The sequence below is a fragment of the Pan paniscus genome, chromosome 8, assembly GCF_029289425.2.
Source record: "Pan paniscus chromosome 8, NHGRI_mPanPan1-v2.0_pri, whole genome shotgun sequence".
Classification (NCBI taxonomy): Eukaryota; Metazoa; Chordata; class Mammalia; order Primates; family Hominidae; genus Pan; species Pan paniscus.
The window spans coordinates 78,516,968-78,538,860 of NC_073257.2; the positions used below are offsets into that span (position 1 = coordinate 78,516,968).

The 21,893-nt window shown below is 36.5% G+C and overlaps 1 protein-coding gene across 5 annotated transcripts in view; it reads right to left on the minus strand.

Annotated features, from left to right (window-relative positions):
• Window positions 1-21,893, minus strand: part of CTNNA3 (catenin alpha 3) — a 1,760,513-nt gene that overhangs the window by 449,986 nt on the left and 1,288,634 nt on the right. For all 5 annotated transcript variants that reach the window (XM_034930662.2, XM_008955790.3, XM_034930660.3 and 2 more), the window contains one exon: window positions 20,025-20,225. In XM_034930662.2, coding sequence (XP_034786553.1) covers window positions 20,025-20,225 — 201 coding nt within the window. The remainder of the gene's footprint in view (window positions 1-20,024; window positions 20,226-21,893) is intronic.

Consider the following 21,893-nt stretch of genomic DNA (forward strand, 5'->3'; position numbering starts at 1 on the left):
TATGCTCTAATCTATTCCTTTTTGCCCCTATTCATTTTGTTCCTTAACATATTCCTGCCTTGTTTTATAAAAGAATCCCACTATTTAATATATCCTCAACCACAGTTAAACAACTGAAAGATTTGAATCATGCTCTCCTTTTCAGCACTTAGTTTATTGGTATCCTCACAGCAAGTAAATATCAAATCAGTTTTGACTGAAGAAACAAGTGAGCATAATCCTTCATCATATTCTCACCCCAAAATGGCAGAGGGGATAGCATTGCATCCAGACACTTATATGATGAGAAGCTGGAGACAGTTTTACAGGCTCCTCACAGGTAAATGTTGATAGATAGGAGGTCGTAAAAAGGGACAGAACAGGAAAGTTTGCACTTACTTTCAGGGATTGAAGTCTACTGTTTTCTTTTTTATTATAGAAGGAGATGGGGGTGAGTGGATGTGGATTGGTTCAGAATATGAATTATGACTTGATTAGCCTCTCATTTCATAATGGTGGATAAGAAAAAGCTGATGATCCTAAATAAGGCCTGATAATTATCTAGGAATATCAGGAATTAATATTCTCCTACAATTATGTTACAGAGCTAATTAATAAGCTAATTTCTTAAATGTTTAGTTCCAGGGTAGTACTCCAAATTTTCTACAATTTGAGTATCCTGATTTCTGGATTAAATCATTCCCAGACAATAACATCAATTAGGAGATACATGCATACCTCTGTTCTGTTTTGCATTAAAGGTTCACATCTGTCATCCCCCCTAAACATTCATTCTTCTTGAGAGAAAGAATTATGTCTTATTTATTTTGTCTTTATTCATTATTTGATAGGTACAGTGCTTGTGCATCAGTATAGTTCAATGAAGGTTAAAGTGATCTTCTAATTGTGATGTAATTGCATGCCATTGTACCAATTATCTTACTATTTTTTTTTTTTTTTTGAGATGGGTCTCCCTCTGTCATCCAGGCTGTAGTGCAGTGGCTTGATCTCTGCTCACTACAATCTCTGCCTCCCGAGTTCAAGCTATTCTCCTGCCTAAGCCTCCTGAGTAGCTGGGATTACAGGTGCATGCCACCACACCTGGCTAATTTTTTTTGTTTGTTTTTAGTAGAGAGGGGGTTTCAGCATGTTGGTCGGGCTGGTCTCGAACTCCTGACCTCATGATCCACCCGCCTTGGCCTCGCAAAGTGCTGGGATTACAGGCGTGAGCCATCGCATCTGGCCCTCATCTTACTAAATTTGTTCAGCATTTGAAAAGTTTTAAAGCATTATATCTATATATAAAAACACTGAACTTTTTTTTTTTAACTCAGTCAATTTCTCATCCCTCTATCATGTAGCTTTACACTATTCAATATCTGTACATTGAAAATAAGGGTTTCCACCTGTTTGGGAAAGAGGAAATCTATGAATAGAAGTTACTCTCATATCTAATCATTTGTATATCTTCATTACAGGAAAGGCAATGGCTTAAAGTAAGTCTTCCCCATTTTTCTGTGGGAAATAGATGTTGCTCATTACTGAACAAAAACCCAGGATGTATTTGAATATGACATCTGAATTTTAGAAATTTTCCAAAGTCAACGTAGAGATAATCTAAAACAGATTATGCTGAATTTTTTGGACCAGTATGTGCTTTCCAGGTGGGATAGGGAAACAACTCTGAGGCTTACCTCTAATGTATTCTTTCTTTCCTTTCTTTCTTTTCTTTCTTTCTTTCTTTCTTTCTTTCTCTTCCTTCCTTCTTTTCTTTCTTCTTCCTTCCTTTTCTTTCTTTCTTTTCTTTTCTTTCTTTCTTTCTTTCCTTCTTTCTCTTTTCTTTCTTTTTTCTTTCTTTCTTCTTTCTTTCTCTCTCTTTCTTTCTTTCTGTCTCTCTCTCTCTCTGTCTCTCTCTTTCTTTCTATTATATTTTAAGAGATGGCGTCTCACTCCATCACCCCAGCTGGAGTACAGTAGTGCAATCATAGTTCATTGCATCCTTGAACTCCTGGGCTCAAGCGATCCTCCTACCTCAGCCTCCTGAGTAGCTAGGACTACAGGCATGCACCTTCACACCCAGCTAAATTTTGAAATTTTTTTTTTTTTTTTAGTAGAAGTGAGGTCTCACTATGCTGCCCAGGCTGGTCTCGAACTCCTGGGCTCAAGCAATCTATCTGTCTCAGCCCCCTAAAGTACTGGGATTACAGGCATGAGCCACTGTGCCCAGCCATCAAATTCATAATGTTTTAAACCAAAAACAATCCTCCCCTCCCCGCCTCTCCCCTTCCTCCCTCCCTCCCTCCTTTCCTTCTTTCTTTCTTCCCTTTTTTCCTTTCCTTTCCTTCCTTCCTTCTTCCCTTCCCCTTCCCTTCCCTTTCCTTCTTTCTTTTCTTTTCTTTCTCTCTTTCTTTATCTTTTTCTTTCTTTCTTTCTATTTTTCTTTCTCTCTCTCTGCATCTTTCTCTCTTTTTTCTTTCTTTCTTTTTTAGAGACAGGGTCTTGTTCTGTCTCCCTGGCTGGAGTGCAGTGGCACAATCTTGGCTCACTGCAACCTTCACCTCCTGGGCTCAAGGGATCTTCCTACCTAAGCCTCCCAAGTAGCTGTGACTATAGGGGTGCACCACCACACTTGGTTGATTTTCTAATTTTCTGTAGAGATGAGATCTCACTATATTGCCCAGGCTGGTCTCAAACTCCTGGGTTCAAGTAATCCTCCTTCCTCAGCCCCCCAAAGTGCTGGAATTACAGGTATGAGCCACCATGCCCAACCTAACCATTCTTTTTGAGATTAGGGTAGTCGTTTCCATCATTAACCTTTATCATCCACTTACCTTCTGTTTCTTTCTTTAATGAAGTGTTAAATTGTACCCCACGACTGCATTGAGAGAATACTTTTGAGTGAAACTTTATTAGCCTTTGTAATATCAGAAAAGATTTGTGTGACACATGCACCTTTCACTAAAAGTTAGAAACCACTGGTTTTGCTCAAAACAGTGATATTTTCCAGCAAATATCACAGAGGTTCATACACAATTTTTTTTTTTTTTTTGAGACGGAGTCTTGCTCTGTCACCAGGCTGGAGTACAGTTGTGCGATCTCAGCTCACAGCAACCTCCGCCTTCTGGGTTCAAATGATTTTCCTGCCTCAGCCTCCCAAGTAGCTGGGACTATAGGTGTGCACCACCATGCCTGGCTAAATTGTTGTATTTTAGTAGAGACGGGGTTTCACCATGTTGGCCAGGATGGTCTCAATCTCCTGACCTCATGATCCTCCCACCTCGGCCTCCCAAAGTGCTGGGATTAAAGGCATGAGCCGCCATGCCCAGCCCACAAAATTATTAAAAGGTAATTTGATAGGCCAGGTGCAGTGGCGCATGCCTGTAATCCCAGCACTTTGGGAGGCCAAGGCAGGAGGATCACTTGAGATCAGGAGTTTGAGACCAGCCTGGCCAACATGCTGAAACCCTATCTCTACTAAAAAATAACAAAAAATTAGCCGGGTGTGGTGGTGCATGCCAGTAGTCCCAGCTACTCGGGAGGTTGAGGTGGGAGAATCACTTGAACCTGGGAGACAAAGGTTGCAGTGAGCTGAGATCCTGCCATTGCACTCCACCCTGGGCAACAGAGTGAGACTACTTTCCCCCTCACCAAAAAAAAAAAAGGTAATTTGATAAATTGGTAGCTTTAAAGAATCCATCAGATAGCTTTGCTCTGAGAGTTCTGTCAAATGTTTATTTTTTATACATGAAGTAGTTTTACAGACTAAGATGCTTTCAAATTTGCTTTTCACATTTAATTAAACTGTCATCTGTCATTAAGATAACTATTAATTAGATGTTCTTGATATCTTTTTAATTCTCTAAAAAAGTGACTATTTCTGAAAAGGAAAACATCTTTAAATAAATTCCTTCATTATAAACTTAGATCAGATGACTTAGTCTTTCACTATTTTTCTTTTGGTATAAAATACACTGTTTCTTCTACCATTGTATTCCTTAAGCATGTGTAATAGCGATACATTTCAACAACAGAATGAAGCTGCTAAACATTAGGCCAAAAAAATCTCCTTTGCTATATTGTGCGCTGCTTATCATCTGAATTGTTAAAAATGTCTTCTCTTCAAAATAATTTTAGTTTGAAGAAAGGACACAAAACTGATAAACCTAGATGCTGTGGACTGAATGTTTGTGTCCCTCTCAAATTCATGTTGAAACCCTAATCCCTAATGTGTGATGGTATTTGGAGATGGGGCCTTTGAGAGGTAATTAGGTCATAAAGGTGGAGCCCTCATAATGGGATTAGTACCCTTATAAGGAGAGACATTAGATAACTTGCTTCCTTTCTCTTTCGGCTCTCCATCATGTAAAGACAGCAAGAAGGCAGCTGTTTGCAGGCCAGAAAGAGGGCCCTCACCAGATGCTGATGATGCTGGCACCCTGATTTGGGACTTTCAGCCTCCAGAGACTGTGAGAAATAAATCTCTATTGCTTAATCCACTACTCCACTTAATTTGTTATAGCAGCCCAAACTGACCAAGCCACCAGATTACAATAAAAAAATTAAAAACATATTAGGGGAAGAGAAAACATCCCTGGATATAAAATTTTGTCAGAACAAAATACAAATCTCAGTATTGGTTGTTTTCTGTGATTTATGTTTTATATATTGCACATTAACATATTTCCACTTCATTCAGAAGGTAAATCACATGAAATCTAAACAAGTATTGCTTTACTATATTCCAATCCAATAATAACAACAATAATGTTAATAACTTGCTATTTATAGAACTAAGACTATGCAGCAGGCATTTCAAGAGATCTATATATACTATTTAATGGAAATTATCACAAAACCTCTAAGAGATAAGTTTTATTGCCCTTGTTTTACAGATGACAGAACTAAGGCTTAGACTGGTTAAGTAATTTGCCTAAGATCACTTATTGTTGGTAAGTATTAGAGCTAAAATTATAATGGAGCTTTTGGTTTTAATATCTACAAATATTATTTGCCTACTAAACCACAATAAACTAAATTGCTTAGTCTTTATGTACTTCTCTTTCTTTTGACAAACCTGACAAATTGTTCCTGTTATATATATATATATAGCAAATAATTAATTTCAACCATTAGAACAATAGCAAAAACAACAATAAAATCACTTAAAATATGGACAAAATGTCCAGGTGCACTGGCTCATGACTGAAATCCCAGAACTTTGGGAGGCTGAGGTGGGAGGATCACTTGAGCCCAGGAGTTTGAGACCAACTTTGGCAACACAGTGAGATCCCATCTCAATTTTAAAAAAAATTATTGAATAAAAAAATTACATCGACAAAACATCTAGTTCTCCAGAAGCAAAAATGTACAAGATTGGCAGACAACTTTTTAAAAAATTAAAAACAACACTTTTTTATATTTTGGACATTTTTTCTTTGGTTATTTTATATTTTGGACATTTTTTCTTTGGTTATTAAAAAGATGTAGAATTTTGAGAATTTGAAAACAGCTAAATAGCAAATAAATTAATGCATTATAGACAAATGAGTCTTAAATTCATTTCTTAAAGGTTTAAGTAAAATAATGTACAGAGGAACATTGAAGATCTCCTAGTTAACCCTCTTTTAGCACTTACAGATATGGGGCCCATAGAGTTTAACGGATTTTCACAATTATATCACAGTAAATCTAAATCTAGAATTTTGGTTTTCCATATTTCCTCTGTAATGATTTCTCCACATGACCATGGCACATAAAATGATACTTATGGCAATGGTTACAGTCCTCTATGTATGTCTCTAAAATGATAAAACCATGTTGCATGAATTAGCAATGGAGAGGATTTCCTCTTCCACAGTATTCCATACTATCAATAATCAACTCTATTAAGGATACCTGGTAAGATGTGCATTGTATTATTCATCCATTTAATATATACATTTACTGTATGTCAGGTCCTTTGCTAATGTTTCCAGTATTAAATGTCAGATGAGAAAACAGGGAGGGGTATAAGAGATATGTGCACTAAAAATGTGTAGTCTCTCGGAACCAACCCAAATGTCCATCAATGATAGATTGGATTAAGATAATGTGGCACATATACACCATGGAATACTATGCAGCCATAAAAAAGGATGAGTTCATGTCCTTTGCAGAGACATGGATGAAGCTGGAAACCATCATTGTCAGCAAACTATCATAAGATGAGAAAACCAAACACTGCATGTTCTCACTCACAAGTGGGAGTTGAACAATGAGAACACATGGACACAGGGAGGGGAACATCACACACGAGGACCTCTCAGGGGCTGGGGGGACTAGGGGAGGGATAACATTGGTAGAAATGCCTAATGTAAGTGTTGGGTTGATGAGTGCAGCAAACCACCAGGGCACGCATATACCTATGTAACAAAACTGCAAGTTCTGCACATGTAACCCAGAACTTAAAGTATAATAAATAAAAAATGTATAGTCTATTTGGTGACATGGGACCATATGAAGCATATCCGGAGTATAAGCCATTTAGAGGTTGTAGTAGGCAGCCTGTAACATGGTCCAGTGATATCTGCCTCCTGATAGTCATGCCCTACTCGCTTCTAACAAACTGAATACAGCAAAAGCGATGGTATGCCACTTTAGAAGTTATGTTATACAAAGATGCTGGCTTGCATCTTAGGCTCTCTCTCTCTCTCTCTTTCTCTCATCTGGATCATTCACACTGAGGTGCCATGATGTGAAAACATATAGGCAGCATGGAGAGGTGCCCATTTAGTGAGGAACTGAAGCCTCCTGCCAACAAAAACATATGAATAAGCTTGGAAGCAGATTCTTTAGCCTCAGGTGAAACTTAGATGACTGCAGCTCTGGCCAACAGTGTGAATACAACCTCACAGGAGACCCTGACCAACACCACCTAGCTTAGCTGCTCCCAGGTTCATGACCGTCAGACATTATGAGACAGTAAATGTTTGTTGTCTTAATTTGCTAAATTTTAGGGAGATTTGCTATGCAGCATAAATAACTAATATGGAGAGGATAATGTCTGTTGCAGTTCTCAGTTTTTAAGGAGGCAGAGTAAGGAAGCTGTAATTTGGTGGACAGCTCACACTGTTGCAGGAAAGGCCATAAAAGGCTGAGTCAGTATTCATGAGAAACATTTGCCCATTAACTAATGAGATATAATATGCATGTCAGTTAGGTGTAATGTGTAAGTTAAACGAAATAAATCTTTAGTCACTAAGGTTTTTGAGCTTGGAAAGTTCTCTGAGAAAAAAGCATGATTCAGCAATTCTGACTGCACAAATTCTATGCTATTGTCTACATATGTGTTCCCCCAAAATTCATATGTTAAAACCTATTCGCCAATGCAATAGTAGTAAGTGGTAGGACCTTTAAAAGATGAAGGTCATGATGGTTCTGCCTTCATGAACAGTTATTAGTGCCTTTTTAAAAGAGGCTTGAGGAAGCTTGTTTGTCCTTTCCACCACTTAGAACACATCATCTATGAGGGATGCATCTTCCCCAGACATTGAATCTGCTGGTGCCTTGATCTTGAATTTCTCCAGCTCCAGAACTGTGAGCAATAAATTTCTGTTGTTTATAACTTGCCCAGACTAACATATTTTGTTACAGCCGCCTGGATGAACTGAGATAGTCTAATTATAAAAGCTTACTGAGCACCTTTTAAAAAGTAAATAAAAACAGAGCAGTTAGCAACAAAACCTAATGCAACCACTTGCTTAACTCTGGATGATTAAGGTAGATGTGTGTGTGTGTGTGTCTTTGTGTGTGTGTGTTCTAGTATCTTCAGTGGGTTTTTAAAATAAAATAAATGAGTTATAACTACAACAGTTACAGACGGTGTTGGATAATTGAAAGGGTTTGCAAAATTCTATGGAAACTACTCAGAGAAGACCTATTCGATATAAGAAATGCAACATAGCAGAAGAAAGAATGTGCGGCCCACACACCCGGGTCTGGGAGACTTGCACACCTACCTAGAGTCCCTTCTCAGTCACACAGGATGTGCTTCATCTCTGAATTATGAATCTTCAGGATATATGTCCCACTGATCACATAGCCAAGCCATGCTATGTAACTGGTTAGCCCATGCGTAAGCCATCAATCTACACACCCCTAAACAATGTAAACAAGCTGACTCTTGGTACCAACAAGGTGATTTCAAACTTAAACAATGTATTATAAATATAAACTAGTTCACGCCTTCTTATTGTGGCCAAAAGTCAGTGTCAGACCTCCAGGTAATCATGGAGAGTTCCAGCCCAGCTGTAAGATAACTCTTTTCCAAATGATCATTTAAAACAAAAGAAATCAATCACTGACATGTTATATATATAATACATACTATACATATATAGTTACAACATTACATATAATACATATATTTATATATAATATTGTAAATATATAGAAACATACGCACATATGTACATATCTTTAATGTATGTAATAGATATTCAAAACCAGCATAACAGATGTTTGCCATGTGACACTAAAATCTGGTTTCTTAACAACGACAAAAGACATGACAAATATAGGAAATGAACAAATACAAAAAGTTAAGCATAAGCTGATAGCAGTGGAAGCCAAATTTTGAAAATTTTTGGGTCATATAGTTAGATTCATGATATTCTAAGCCTCCTGGGTGGGGACTGGTAGAGTAATGCATTTTACAGAGGATAGCAAATTGCTTTCTTTATCGTGTGACTAATTTAGTGATTCTGGTTTTCTACATCTTTTTAAGGCTTCTTTGATGATGATGATGATTATTATTATTATTATTATTTTCTGGGAGCCCGCTGACTTTGTATTCTAATTTGGATCCATTGCTTTCTGGATCTGCTGGGCATCTGCCAACTTGCCATTTTATTCATTACATCTCTGGGTTAGAATCACTATTTCAGCATTCCATGTCTTCCTATTTCTGTTTTTCCCATCTCTTGTTTAGTTTGGGCACACTTTCAAGTCATTTCTCAGGAAGATCTACACAAGTTACATTTCTGAGTTCTTATGCACACAAAAAGGTTTTTATTTGACCACATAATTTGGATGAATATAGTATTCTAAGATCATATTAATTTTCTCATGAACATGAAGCCATTGCTTCATTGCCTTGCAGAACTCAGTGTTGTGATAAGAAGTCTAACAACAGTCAAGCAGAAACTCAGCTCCTCAGCAGAGCCCTCCTGTGCACAGTTTAGATAGAGGCTTTTGCTGCTCTCTTTCATCTATCTCCATGTTTCCAGCTGCTTTCTATCTTCTGGATCTTTTTTTTTCCCTGTGATAATCCTACACCCATGCATTTGCCATTAAGAGTTTATTCCCTTTTGTGTTCCTTTACTGTTATTTTAACGGGATGTTAGACTGGGACTGCGTAGTTATATCTTTTCAGTTTACTCTTGTGTTAGCTTTCTAAATAGATGGAAAAGACAAAACAAAACATTGTTAGTACCTTGACTCAAAGTTATTTGATTGTAATTGTGGAGATACGGCAAATACATTAATAAATGCAAATAATGGAAAAACACTAATACCGATTTACCAACAGAAGTAGCTATTAAAGGATATATAAATAAATAACATAGGGGAGATGGCAAGAGAAGTACAATATTTTAACTTACTTCTTCTTCCCTCAAAAATAATTTCATTTTTTATCAACATCCATACTTTACTTCAATTCCTCTTTTTACATAAGCATTTTGAGGCATGTGGTAAAGGAATTTGTATAACCTTTCTTAAATCACTATAACCTACAATCAACACTAGACTTTAGAATATCTGGAATCTTAAAGAAATACTGCCAGCAGTGTTTATAATAAATGATACTTTTAAAAATCCCTATATCAGCAGAGGAATTTTATAATATAAATTGTTCATTTAACTTTAACTGCTACAGATTTTGGCAGACAGTAAAATTAAATGGTGGATGATCACCAGAATATATTACATTTTGCAAGATAGCACTGGGTTACTAATACATTTCAGGAGAAGAAATCTCTTCCCAGGTCCTCAGGCTGCTGTGCAGTATTGTTAAGCAGTAATACTTTCTTTTGTAATTGATGAAAGAGGAAGCTGTAAATTATCATGAGCTAGAAATTTTGATTTGTGAAGTGAAAATATATTTCAGCAGAAATCATGGCTTGGCACACAGTGGAAACCGCTTTCCAGCTGTCTAAAGTCTCCTTGGCTTTATTCGAACTACTTCTATCCTCCCTGAGCTGGTTAACTGGACACCTGATCGATGTCCACTTGTTCTACTCTCAGAATTGTTCTTCCAGTTGTGGCTATCTTTAGAATATCCTTTCCACCTTTAGTCAAGCAATCTTTCTTCATTGATGATCTTATGATATCTACTGTTTACAGTTTTTTTGTTTTTTTATTATACTTTAAGTTTTAGGGTACATGTGCACAACGTGCAGGTTAGTTACATATAGTTTTTTCCCAAGTGAAAGAGAGCTAAATAGAATTTACCCATGCATGATAAACAATTAATTGATTTCATTGAATAAAATATTCACATCTATTAATAAAGCTTGTAGATAACATTGTCATTTGCAAATGTTGGCCGGCTAATTTGTTTTTTTCTTAGCAACAATATGCCCTTTCAGCATTTGCTTTTACGTCCATGAAGTCTGATAGCATAAATGCAATATACCTTATTTCGGCAACAGCTATAGGTACTGCTCACCTAAGAAATGCTTAATTCTTCATTTACTAAACTTGCTCGTCTTGAAAACGTGGCAATATAATTATATCCATTGTAACCACCCCCACCCAACCAGGACTACATCTGAGGAATCACATAAAAATTGGCATGAAAGACATAGTTGGGAAGAGGGTGGGGATGAAATGGCTAAAGCTATTGTCAATTAAGTTCTGCTGCCTGCACCAATTACTTACCACCAGGGGAAATGCAATCTGATTTACACACTCGAATTCACATGGTTTATGTTCTCTCCCAAACTAGAGGAAAGAAAATCTAAGGGACATAATATCTTGGTTTATTCTCCAGCCTCAATGACCTTGAACCTCGAATTAAGTTTTACAGATGAGTATATAAAAGTTTTATCAGCTCACATCAATAAATATATAACCAGACTTTTCCGGCTATATATAAAGACCCCTAAAACAGTAAAATTAGCTGTCTTTGCAGCTACAGGCTATTCATACATGAAATAGATACTTGCAACAACTGAAGGGAATTGTTTCATTAGTTTCATAAATCTGATTTTTGAGATGAAATGGAAGAGAGAAGCCTTCTGCCAGTTTGTCTACATTTTTAAAAACATACACTATGTTATGGTTTATAAAACATTTTACAGTAATTATCTTTCAAAGATACTTAACTGTTGGATTACTCAGTAGACAGCTGTCTAGAACAGAGCTCCTAACAGCTCTGGTGAGGCATATTGGTGTGTGTTAGTGAGAGGAGCTTTCAGATCTTGAGCTCCTTAGCTCTCAAGGTAGCTGGGAAGGAGCTAAAACTGCTTGATAACTGCAGAGCCTCTGATCCCCTCGGGCCTTGAGCAGCCACTTCTTTTCTCCCAGTGGCTGTGCAAACATTATGATTTTATTTTATTTTTTTGAGAGACAGGGTCTCACTCTGTTCCCCAGGATAGAGTGCAGTGGCACATTCACAGCTTACTGAAGCCTCAAACGCCTGGGCTCAAGTGATCCTCACACCTCAACCTCCCAAGTATTTGGGACTACAGGTGTGTACCACCATGCCTGGCTAACATTTTTTAATTACTATTTTCTTCTTTTGTAGAGCTGGATCTCACTATGTTGCCTAGGCTGATCTCGAACACTTGGGTTCAAGCAGTCCTCTCACCTCAGCCTTCCAAAGTGCTGGGATTACAGGTATGAACCACTGCCCAGCCTCAAACAGTATGATCTTAGAAAACACTAGTCTATGCTGTTACAAAGAATGTCTCATACTTAGTAATCTTAAAAATTAGTGAAGTCAAAGTACCCATTCTGTTGGATTTAAAACAAAATATAAAGTTCAATTCAGTATCACTCTACATTTGAACAATACCAGGATACAGATGTGTTAAATTTTGTCATTGTAGTTAAAGAAAGAAGAAACCTCAGTATATCACTGAAGGGTAAACGTTCCCCCTTTTTGAAAACCTTCATAGACTCCTTTATACTTTTACATATACAGCAAAACAAACATTATTTTATGAAGCTAGTGTCTTGGCCATAGAATCATATTCACATCATATATTCTGCTATGGCATGTCTTCCCTGGAATGTACCTCAATTTGGAGTGGTATCATAATACTTTGTTTAATAAATCTACCAGAAATAAAGCAGGCTTTTATGCTTGTTTTAAAGGTTTCATAAACCATCTAAAAGAATTGGCTTTGCAACAAGCTGCTGAAGGGCAATGTTCTTGGTTGCGTAATATGGATGCAAGTAGTTCCATTGTCCCAGTGATGTCCAATTAAGTTGGCAGCATCAATCCTCAATTTCCTTTCTCTGGGTCCTTTTGCTTCCTCGTTGATAATCATCCTCTCCTGCTTCTCATCATCCCCAACTTCCCCCTTTGCTAACAGACTTCAAAGCCCTTTATTATGCAGGGAATATGCCAGTGTAAGAGTCTTAGTGTGAGGCAGAGCACTGTCTGCAAAGAAGCTCGAAGGCCAGGTACTCACCCCTATGCATGCTGACAGCCAAGGTGTGGGCACATGATTTAAACTCTACTAAGATAATGCTTCTGGAACTGGAAGTTGAGTTTAAAGCAAGTGAAGCAAAAGCAGGGATATTTTATGATTTATTCCAGTGGTAGAACCATCTGAAATGTGGTAGCGAATAAATGTACCAGCTGTGTGGTCCAGTGTCATAATGTTATGATACTGTTAGTGGCATTAAGTGTTCAGAGGGGGCTGGAATGGTACTTTGGAAAGCTATTCTTTGGGATGACTTTAACTGTGTTCCTATATGAAGTGTCCCTTGCAGTCTGCCAGTTTTTTCTTCTTGTTCTCCAGTCTTCCTGTGTTTTTCTGCCTAATTTAGCCATTCTTAATTTCAGTTCTTCGCAACCCAGAACCAAAACTAATACTTAATACTTCATGTCTAATCTTTTTAAACATAAATTATTTTTCTATTGCCTTCAGCACATAAAGATCCATAGAGTAAATCTGAATTAGTCATTTTACAGAAATACGGGAAAGTAGGATCAGAATGAAAGATGTGACCTCTTTCTCTTTCTAGATGATATCTTGTTTCCCAGGAGAAGATCCATATGAGGCTAGTCACAGGTGTTCTAGAGTTACAGAAGATACAAGACCTCCGGAACACCTTTGCACTGGTGAATAACCACACAGCATGTTCCCATTCTCTGGTTCATCTTCCAATTCTCCCTTCCTTTCAGCCCATGCCAATTCATCTCCACTGTTGTTAACCCATCCTTCATTTAGCAAAAATCTCAGTTACTGTATTAGTCTGTTCTCATACTGGTCTCACACTGATATGAAGAAATACCTGAGACTGGCTAATTTATAAAGAAAACAGGTTTAATTTACTCATAGTTCCACATGGCTGGGCAGGCCTCAGGAAACTTACAATCATGGCAGAAGGCACCTCTTCACAGGGAGACAGGAGAGAGAATGAGTGCCCGAAAGGGAAATGCCAGATGCTTATAAAACCATCAGATTTTGTGAGAACTCACTGTCACAAGAACAGCATAGGGGAAATCACCCCCATGATTCAATTACCTCCCACTGGGTCCCTCCCTCAACAAATGAGGATTATGAGAATTACAGTTCAAAATGAGATTTGGGTGGGGACACAGCCAAACCACATCAGTTACATATTTTACATTTTTCAGATATGGCAGTATCTCAACCCCTCTTTATGATTCTTTAATATCCACTCTTAAGCCCTTTATATTATTCCTCATTTAACAATAAAATTTCTACCACTGTGTCAGAATATATTATTTTTTTAAAAATAAGGCTATACCAACAGTGTCACTTTAGATTACTCCATGTACCATGTCAAAAAGGTCAGAAAAGATTTTGCATCACACAATACATATTGAAGATTGCAGTTTTTATAGCATTTTCTTTTTTCTGACAAGTTTGTATGTTCATTTACTTAAAATGGCAAGATAAGAATCTTGCCATTCTTATTTTAGTTCTTTAACTGGATCCTTAGTCTCTTAACTAGATCTGGGTCCTACATAAATCCAGTCTTCCTTGGACAGAAAATAGGTTTTTCCACTCAGAAGTTCTAACAGCTACTTTCTTCAACTCATAATGTTACCTAAGGTCCCACACTCCTATGGGAACAGAAGCACTTCCACGGTCATGAGATCTTACTCTTCTTTAGAGAGGCTGAGTTGTAATTTAATTTCCAACTTTACAATTATCAACACGAAGACACACAGTTATCCAGGTTAGCCAAGTGATCTGCAGACAGAAACCTCTTGTTAATGCTCTCTAATTGTGTTTAAAAAAAAAAAAAAGAGTTATATTAACGTCTAATCCAAAAGGCAGAAAGGATATAATTTGAAAGCCTGTTCACACTGCTTAAAGGGGAGGAAATTCGCCAACAATGGCTCCCAAATGTGAAAGCACAGTTACTACCCCTTACAGGGATTTGCTGGAAGCATTAGCGAAATTAGGTTCAGTCGAATCTTTCAACAGACGTAGTTCAATGATGGTTCTTGTAAGTAATTGAATACACAATATTCATGATCAATTGTTCAAAAGCTTGCTAAAGAACCTTTTAAAAATCTGACCCCAAGTTTTCTGGAAGTGGCTAAGATCTAACTCTGGACAGTAATGAATCACTTTCTTAATCTTTTCTCTGCCCCATCCTTTGACACAGCCCACTGTTTCCACGGGTTGTTTTCCTCCTGAATTGGGATGACAACCTATTCTCCTGCTTAACTAGACTGTATCACAGTGTAATCTTGCAGTACATTTTAAATTTAAATTTTGGAGAAGGACTTGGTGATCATTGATCATTGGGCCCCTCTGCTATGTGTAGATGCTACCGGGGAAAATAAAAATAAAGAAAGTGTGGTGTCTGTCTTTAAGGACATTACAATCTAGTGGGAGAAACTTGTATGTAAATGGCTGATTATGATCAAAGGCAAAGTGAAATAAACATTAACTAGAGGACAAGCTCATAGTAATACAGATAATGGAGCAATTAATTCTAACTGAAAGGGAATCAAAAGCTCCTTTGCAAAGGTGGTGGCATTTGAGAAAGTGTTTAGAATGATTATATTTTAAGAGGGCAGTAGAGAAGAAAAGGCAATCATTCCAACTGCAGGGATAGAATTAGCAAAGCCTTAGAAGCTCAATTCAAGAGATGTCGTTTTGGGTTTTCATTTTTTTTTCTTTTCAATTCTAACATATGACACAATGGTAGGCCCTGGGAGAGATTCAAAGAAAAATAATATGAGTGTCTTTTTCTCCTGTAGCTCATATTCCATTTTGAAAGAAAAGCCTTTTTTTTTTTTTTTTTTTTTTTTTTGAGACGGAGTCTCGCTCTGTCACCCCTGCTGGAGTGCAGTGGCAGGATCTCGGCTCACTGCAACCTCTGCCTCCTGGGTTCAAGCAATTCTCCTGCCTCAGCCTCCCAAGTAGCTGGGATTACAGGCACATGCTACAACACCCATCTAATTTTTTTGTATTTTTTCTAGAGACGGGGTTTCACCATGTTGGCCAGGCTGGTCTTGAACTCCTGACCTCATGATCCTCCCGCCTTGGCCTCCAAAAGTGCTGGGATTACAGGTGTGAGCCACCACACCCAGTCCAGAAAAGCCATTTTTATGACAGTATATCTGAGGAGTTCATCAAGAGCATATACTTGTCTGGGATGATGTAATTGAGTTGGCACGTCCCTTAAGAGCTACAGTGCACGAGAACAGAAAGAATTCATTATTGCCAAAGGTTTCTAGAGGACATGAATATAAGCTTTTTCTTGAAATATGCATAGAATTTGATGTGAGAAACAAGGGGTAGAGATATTTAAAAAGAGAGTGATGGCAGTTAATAATCTTGGCATGTCCCCGCCATTGTGGAAGTATTAACTTAAGTGTTGTGGAAGGTGCCTTTTGGCCCACATCAGAAAAAAAAAAAAAAAGTTAGAAATAAAATTTTAGGTGAAATCAAATTCCTCCAGAGTTCAAGAAGGTAAACTGAGTGAAGAAGACTGGGGCTATAATGAGACAGAGTGGAAGAGACTATGGCATGGTAGAGACCATGGCCAAGGCTCAGTGAAAAAGAGGACACCACGAAGCTCCAGCCAATTCCCGTGAAAATTATGTTGGTCAAAACTCCACTGGCCACATAAAAATTCTTTGAGTCATACCTAGTATGTAGACTACTAATTTTCAAACACTGCCGGACTGCAGAGGGTAAGGACTGCTAGAACTAAAACCTTTAGTTTTTATAAATATTTAAGATTGTAGGACAGAGCTGCAATGCAAAAAAAAAAAAAAAAAAAAAAGCATGTTTTAATCAAGCTACAAAATGCAAGATATGTATATGTAAACTATATTAAATGAAAGGGAATTGAGAGGGGTTACCAACTGCTATTAAAGTTTTTTCAAACTACGTTTTAAATGAAATACATCTTAAAACTCGATCTGTTGCTTAAACTGGAGTAAACAATTTACAACAAAATTTTAGAAAAATTTATTGGCTCAAAATTTCTTTCAACTGTCTCATTTGCCTCTGAGACAAAAAACATGTAACTATATGGCAAGTGTTCATTCTAAGAAGGTGGGAATTCTGGATACACACTTTCCAGTCTCGGCCTCATCAGATACTTGATGAATGAACCTGTATTTGCCATCACTGCCAGTTGCCAACAGTGGATGCCACCAGGATATCTTGGTCAGATTCATTTATGTACCTGTTCTGTTTTGGTCCCTGAGCCTGGCAAACAGTAAAACTAGGTGGGGGTTGGAGGTTTGCAACAGCTGCTCTGGGGCCTGCTGATTCCTGAATTTTATAGCGTTCATAAATCACACAAAAATGTCCTATGTCCGTCCACTTCCAGTTTAGGTTTTTCCCCAACATAGTACAAAATAACTGAAGTTGACACTAAGAGTATAATTTGTAAGCCTTCACAATACAGTCCAGAAGGTTTATTATTTATTTAAAAAGCTAATATATTCTATCTTCTCTATTAAGAATTCCTGACAGGAGGAGGAGCTTAGTAACAGTTAGGATAAATGGGGTGGAATAAAGAATTTCACATGAAGATTACAATATTATGCTTCTATCTGGGTGAAATGTAGCATTCCAGATGTTGACTACATTTCACTAGAGTTTGTGAACAATATAAATTCCTGAGATATAATAGGTCAGCCCTGCTTCTTAATGCTGAGAAAACACTTAGAAGATCATCAAATTTTGAAAATGTACTAATGAGCTACAAAGTCTGATTAAAATCAAAGATGCTATGTTCTAAAAACCTTCTTTGTGATTTAGATAAGTATGGCTTATATTTCATCATTTATGACAATACTTTAAGGCAAACTTTGCAAAGACGGAAAAGTCTTGGTAATAAACAACAATTCACTATAGCTCCTCATTAAGTCATTTTCAGAAAGCAGGGTTAAATCCTGAAGACTGTATAAAAGAAAAGGAAACACAGAGAAAGACAGTCCACAGATATTACTGTTCACTTGCTAAAAAGTAAACTATTAAGGCCTCATAACACAAAACATGATATTTCCAATTATTTAATTTGGCAATTATTTATAACTAATAAGTCCAAGATGTGAAGCAGATGCAAACAAAGATGAACATCTCCTGTTAGTAAATTCTGGAGGATAGAGTAGTGGGAAGTATCTTTCATAGACAATGTCTCCATGGGAAAGAAAATTTTCACATTTTTCAGCTTTGGTTAAGATCAAACTGATCTAATTAGTTTTCTCATCTAATTTATTGCTCAGAATTCCTTTTAGTAAGGCATGCTTTTCATAAATTTCAAGGAAGGCTATTTGGAGAATAGTTTGGAATTAGACATAAACAAAAATGGAAAGCTTTTTCAAAGATACACCAAAATTTTTCTGAGTAACTAAAATAACAAAATTGGGACATCATAAACTATACCGTTACGCTAATAATAAGATGCTGTTTATACATAATAACCCAGGATTATTTTATATTCATTATATTTGGGAAATAGGACATAATTTATCTAGAGAATTTTAATTAAAATTATATACAACTAATTAGAAGAAAACAGATTTTTTTCTCTTCTGAATGTGATAATGTAGCCATATGGATTAGCTATCTAGAAAGGTTATTATAAATCAAAGAGGTATTAATAAACTTGCAATTAAGTGCTTAAATAACTTTGTTTCATTATTTTCTGATCTCAGAGTGATTGCAAACAGTGGCATAAAACTGTAAACCTGGTACCTCAAACAGAATTATGATCATAAAGTATGCTCACAAGACTAACACGATTATAAAACTGAGACAGAGGCAAAATATTAGTCCTCCTAGATTTTACCTAACCAATTCCTGATAGGAAATTTTTATTTGTCTAAAAAAAAAAACCCTGTTACATTCTTCTTTTACTTACATTCTATTCTCAGAAGGTAGAAAAAAATCAGGGACACAGAAAACTCTGTACGTGGTTTTGACCAACATGAAAGGAGTGCTTAAATTTAGCTAGGGAAGAGATACTGAATGACTAGAACACAATCATCTTTTTAAACAAGTAAATATATTGCCACAACTTATTGAAAAAGTAACTACTATGTGCCCTATTGATACCGGTGACTTTGAGGAGTGGATATAGGAATATAAATTTAATAATATCAAGAGTTTTATCTTTCCTTACCACATTGTTAGCATTGCATTATTTTAGAAATATTTCAAAGAGATAGTAAGAAAATTACATACCAAGATTCATCAATGATTTTGTTTATCAACTTGCTAGAAAAACAGCAAAACTGATCATCAATTCCCTGCAAACCTTGCTAAGCTTGCCTTGCAGCATAGCACTTCAGACCTAGTCTCTAGTGAATATTATTCAACTGTTGGTTTGTTTCTCTTAATTCATTTCAAGGAGTGGCTTCAAATATAAAAGAAAAATTTAAAAAATGACTCATCCTTGTCCCTTCTACTCTTTTGGCTAAACAATGTGCATATCAAATTTCATATTCCATATGCATAACATGAAAAATGATTCTCCAGGATCGATGACTTAAGGTTGGAATTTCAAATATTTTAGGAATCACAGATGCACCATCACCCTAGTGTGAGGAGGCAATAGTAAAAATTCTAACCTGAGGATTTCACAAATTCACAAAGGGTTTTCCCAGGAAGGAGTTCTGCTATCATGACTTATAAAAATAGTTGATTGTCCTCATTGTTTTTGAATCCATATGAATTCAGACACTTCTGTAAGTTTCTTGGAGAAAGGTTAACAACAGTGTTAAAATGCCATTTCACTGAGGGATTCAAGAACTAAGCATTTGCTGGCTGATTTTTCGAAAATACTAACCTGAGTGCTGCAACCAACACAAAAGACTGGTTCCACATTTCTTATGCAATCAAAGAAGATTATGTGCAAGAACAAATTGCTGTTTTGCAAACAGACTGCAGACGAAGGTAAGAGCATTTCTCTGGAAACGTAGGACAGACTTGCTGTGTTTAAGTAATGTAAACAAAAACTTAGGGATATCAATGATACAGTTAACAGAGGGTTTGGTGACTATCACATACTTGATACCATATCAGCCTAATTATATCTCCTAACAGATAAGGCATTAATAAACATTCTAAGTGGTTTCTGACTAAGGCCTGTGGGTAATTTATATAATGCATATATTTATAGAAGACCTCTTTTCACCAATGAATATATTTACTTCTCAGTGATAAATTTCAAATCGCATAACCAAAGTGTGCAAGCACTGTATAGCAATTTATGTCAAAAGAAGCAACACAGACTAGAATCTTTCCCACATGTATGAATATTCGTAGCTATGTAGATTCAAATAAGAGAAATTGTGCAGCTGTTATTGGCAACTGACTTACCAGTACTTGTAAGGAAGTTAACATTTCTCATTACACCTTCCGTGTAAGCCCCTGGCTCGTAACTGTCCATTTCACCCGTGACGATGTGAGCAACTCTTGCTGCCCGGCCTCTGATAGCACCCGCAGCACGGTCTAAATTATCAGCATCCTGGTCTCTTAAGGCTATGATACACTTGTTGACATCTTCCAAGATATGGCTTTCTGTAAGTAAATGAATCAAATTAGTTTTTGTGTGTGTCTGTGTTTAAAATCATACAAATCTAGCATATTATAATTATGTTAACTTCTGACTTCAGATAGAGTGCACATTGGAAATGGAAGACTTTGAGAATTATAAAAAAATTGGAGACATATTTTGCTTACATCCCTTTATTCTTTAATAGCAAAATCCATGAAATATAACATGTTACATTTTTAAGAGAAATTTGTATTGACTGCATATTATTTTAGATTCTAGTTCCAGTAGATTAGATTTTAGAGTGACATAGAGGTGGAAATTAAAGACAGTTTCTAGATTAAAATGAAAACAAAATATGTGATGATGAAATGCTACATTGCGAATGAAAGCAATATTATACAGATTATAAAACTTATATATACATAAGTCTTTTAAAAGATGGATTTAAACAAATGAATTCCAGAGAAAGTTGCCTACTCTGAAGAGTGTCTCCTGACCTCATCCTCTCCATTCTTTAGATGACTAGGCCATGAAGATAGCAGGAAGTTACTATAGCACAGTAATATTTTCTTTCTTCATAAAATGATTAATACTCCCAGCTAAAACTAATGAATGAAGATGCACAAATATGTGGAATATCAACAAACATGGTCAATGATATTTCTAACAAATTGAAAGAATATTAAAAGAATTAGTGTTCTGGCTTCTGGCTTTATCACGTGAATCCCCACTTAATATCTTTAACGACTATTTCTTTAAAACACACACAGAAAACAATTATAACAATAAGATCTCAGTAATTCCAGAACATATCATTAATTCTCTTTCTCTCTTTTTTTGTCTCTCTCACTCTCTCTGTCTGTGTCTCTCTGTCTTTCTCTTTCCCAATCTGCTTGTGTATATGTGCTGACTATGTGTGTGTTTGCTACAAAGGACAATTATTCTTCAGTTTTCTTTCAGAGTCACACTTCCCTCTTATCGTACAAAAAATAAAATCAGTCTGGGTGTGGTGGCTCACATCTATAATCCTAGTACTTTGGGAGACCTAGGAAGGAGGATGACTTGGGGCCAGAAGTTCAAGACCAGCCTGGAAAACACAGCAAGACCCTTTCTTTACAACAAAATAAATTTAGCCAGGAGTAGCAGCATGTTGCTGTAGTCCTAGTTACTTGGGAGGCTGAGGTGGGAGGATTGATTGATCCCAGGAGTTTGAGGCTACAGTGAGCTTTGATCATGCCACTACACTCCAGCCTGGGTAATAGAGTGAGGCCCTATGTATCTATCTATCTATCTATCTATCTATATTAAATTAATTATATATAGTTAAAATTTAAATGTATTTATAAATATAACATTATTTAATCATATATGTATTCATATATTTCATAATGATATGTTCCGGAATTACTGAGATCTTATTGTTATAATTATTTTCTGTGTGTGTTTTAAAGAAATAGTCATTAAAGATATTAAGTGGGGATTCATGTGATAAAGCCAGAAGCCAAAACACTAAATATATCCTAAATATATATGCACTTAATACAGGAGCACCCAGATTCATAAAGCAAGTCCTTAGAGACCTACAAAGAGACTTAGACTCCCACACAATAATAATGGGAGACTTTAACACCCCACTGTCAATATTAGACAGAACAATGAGACAGAAGGTTAACAAGGATATCCAGGACCTG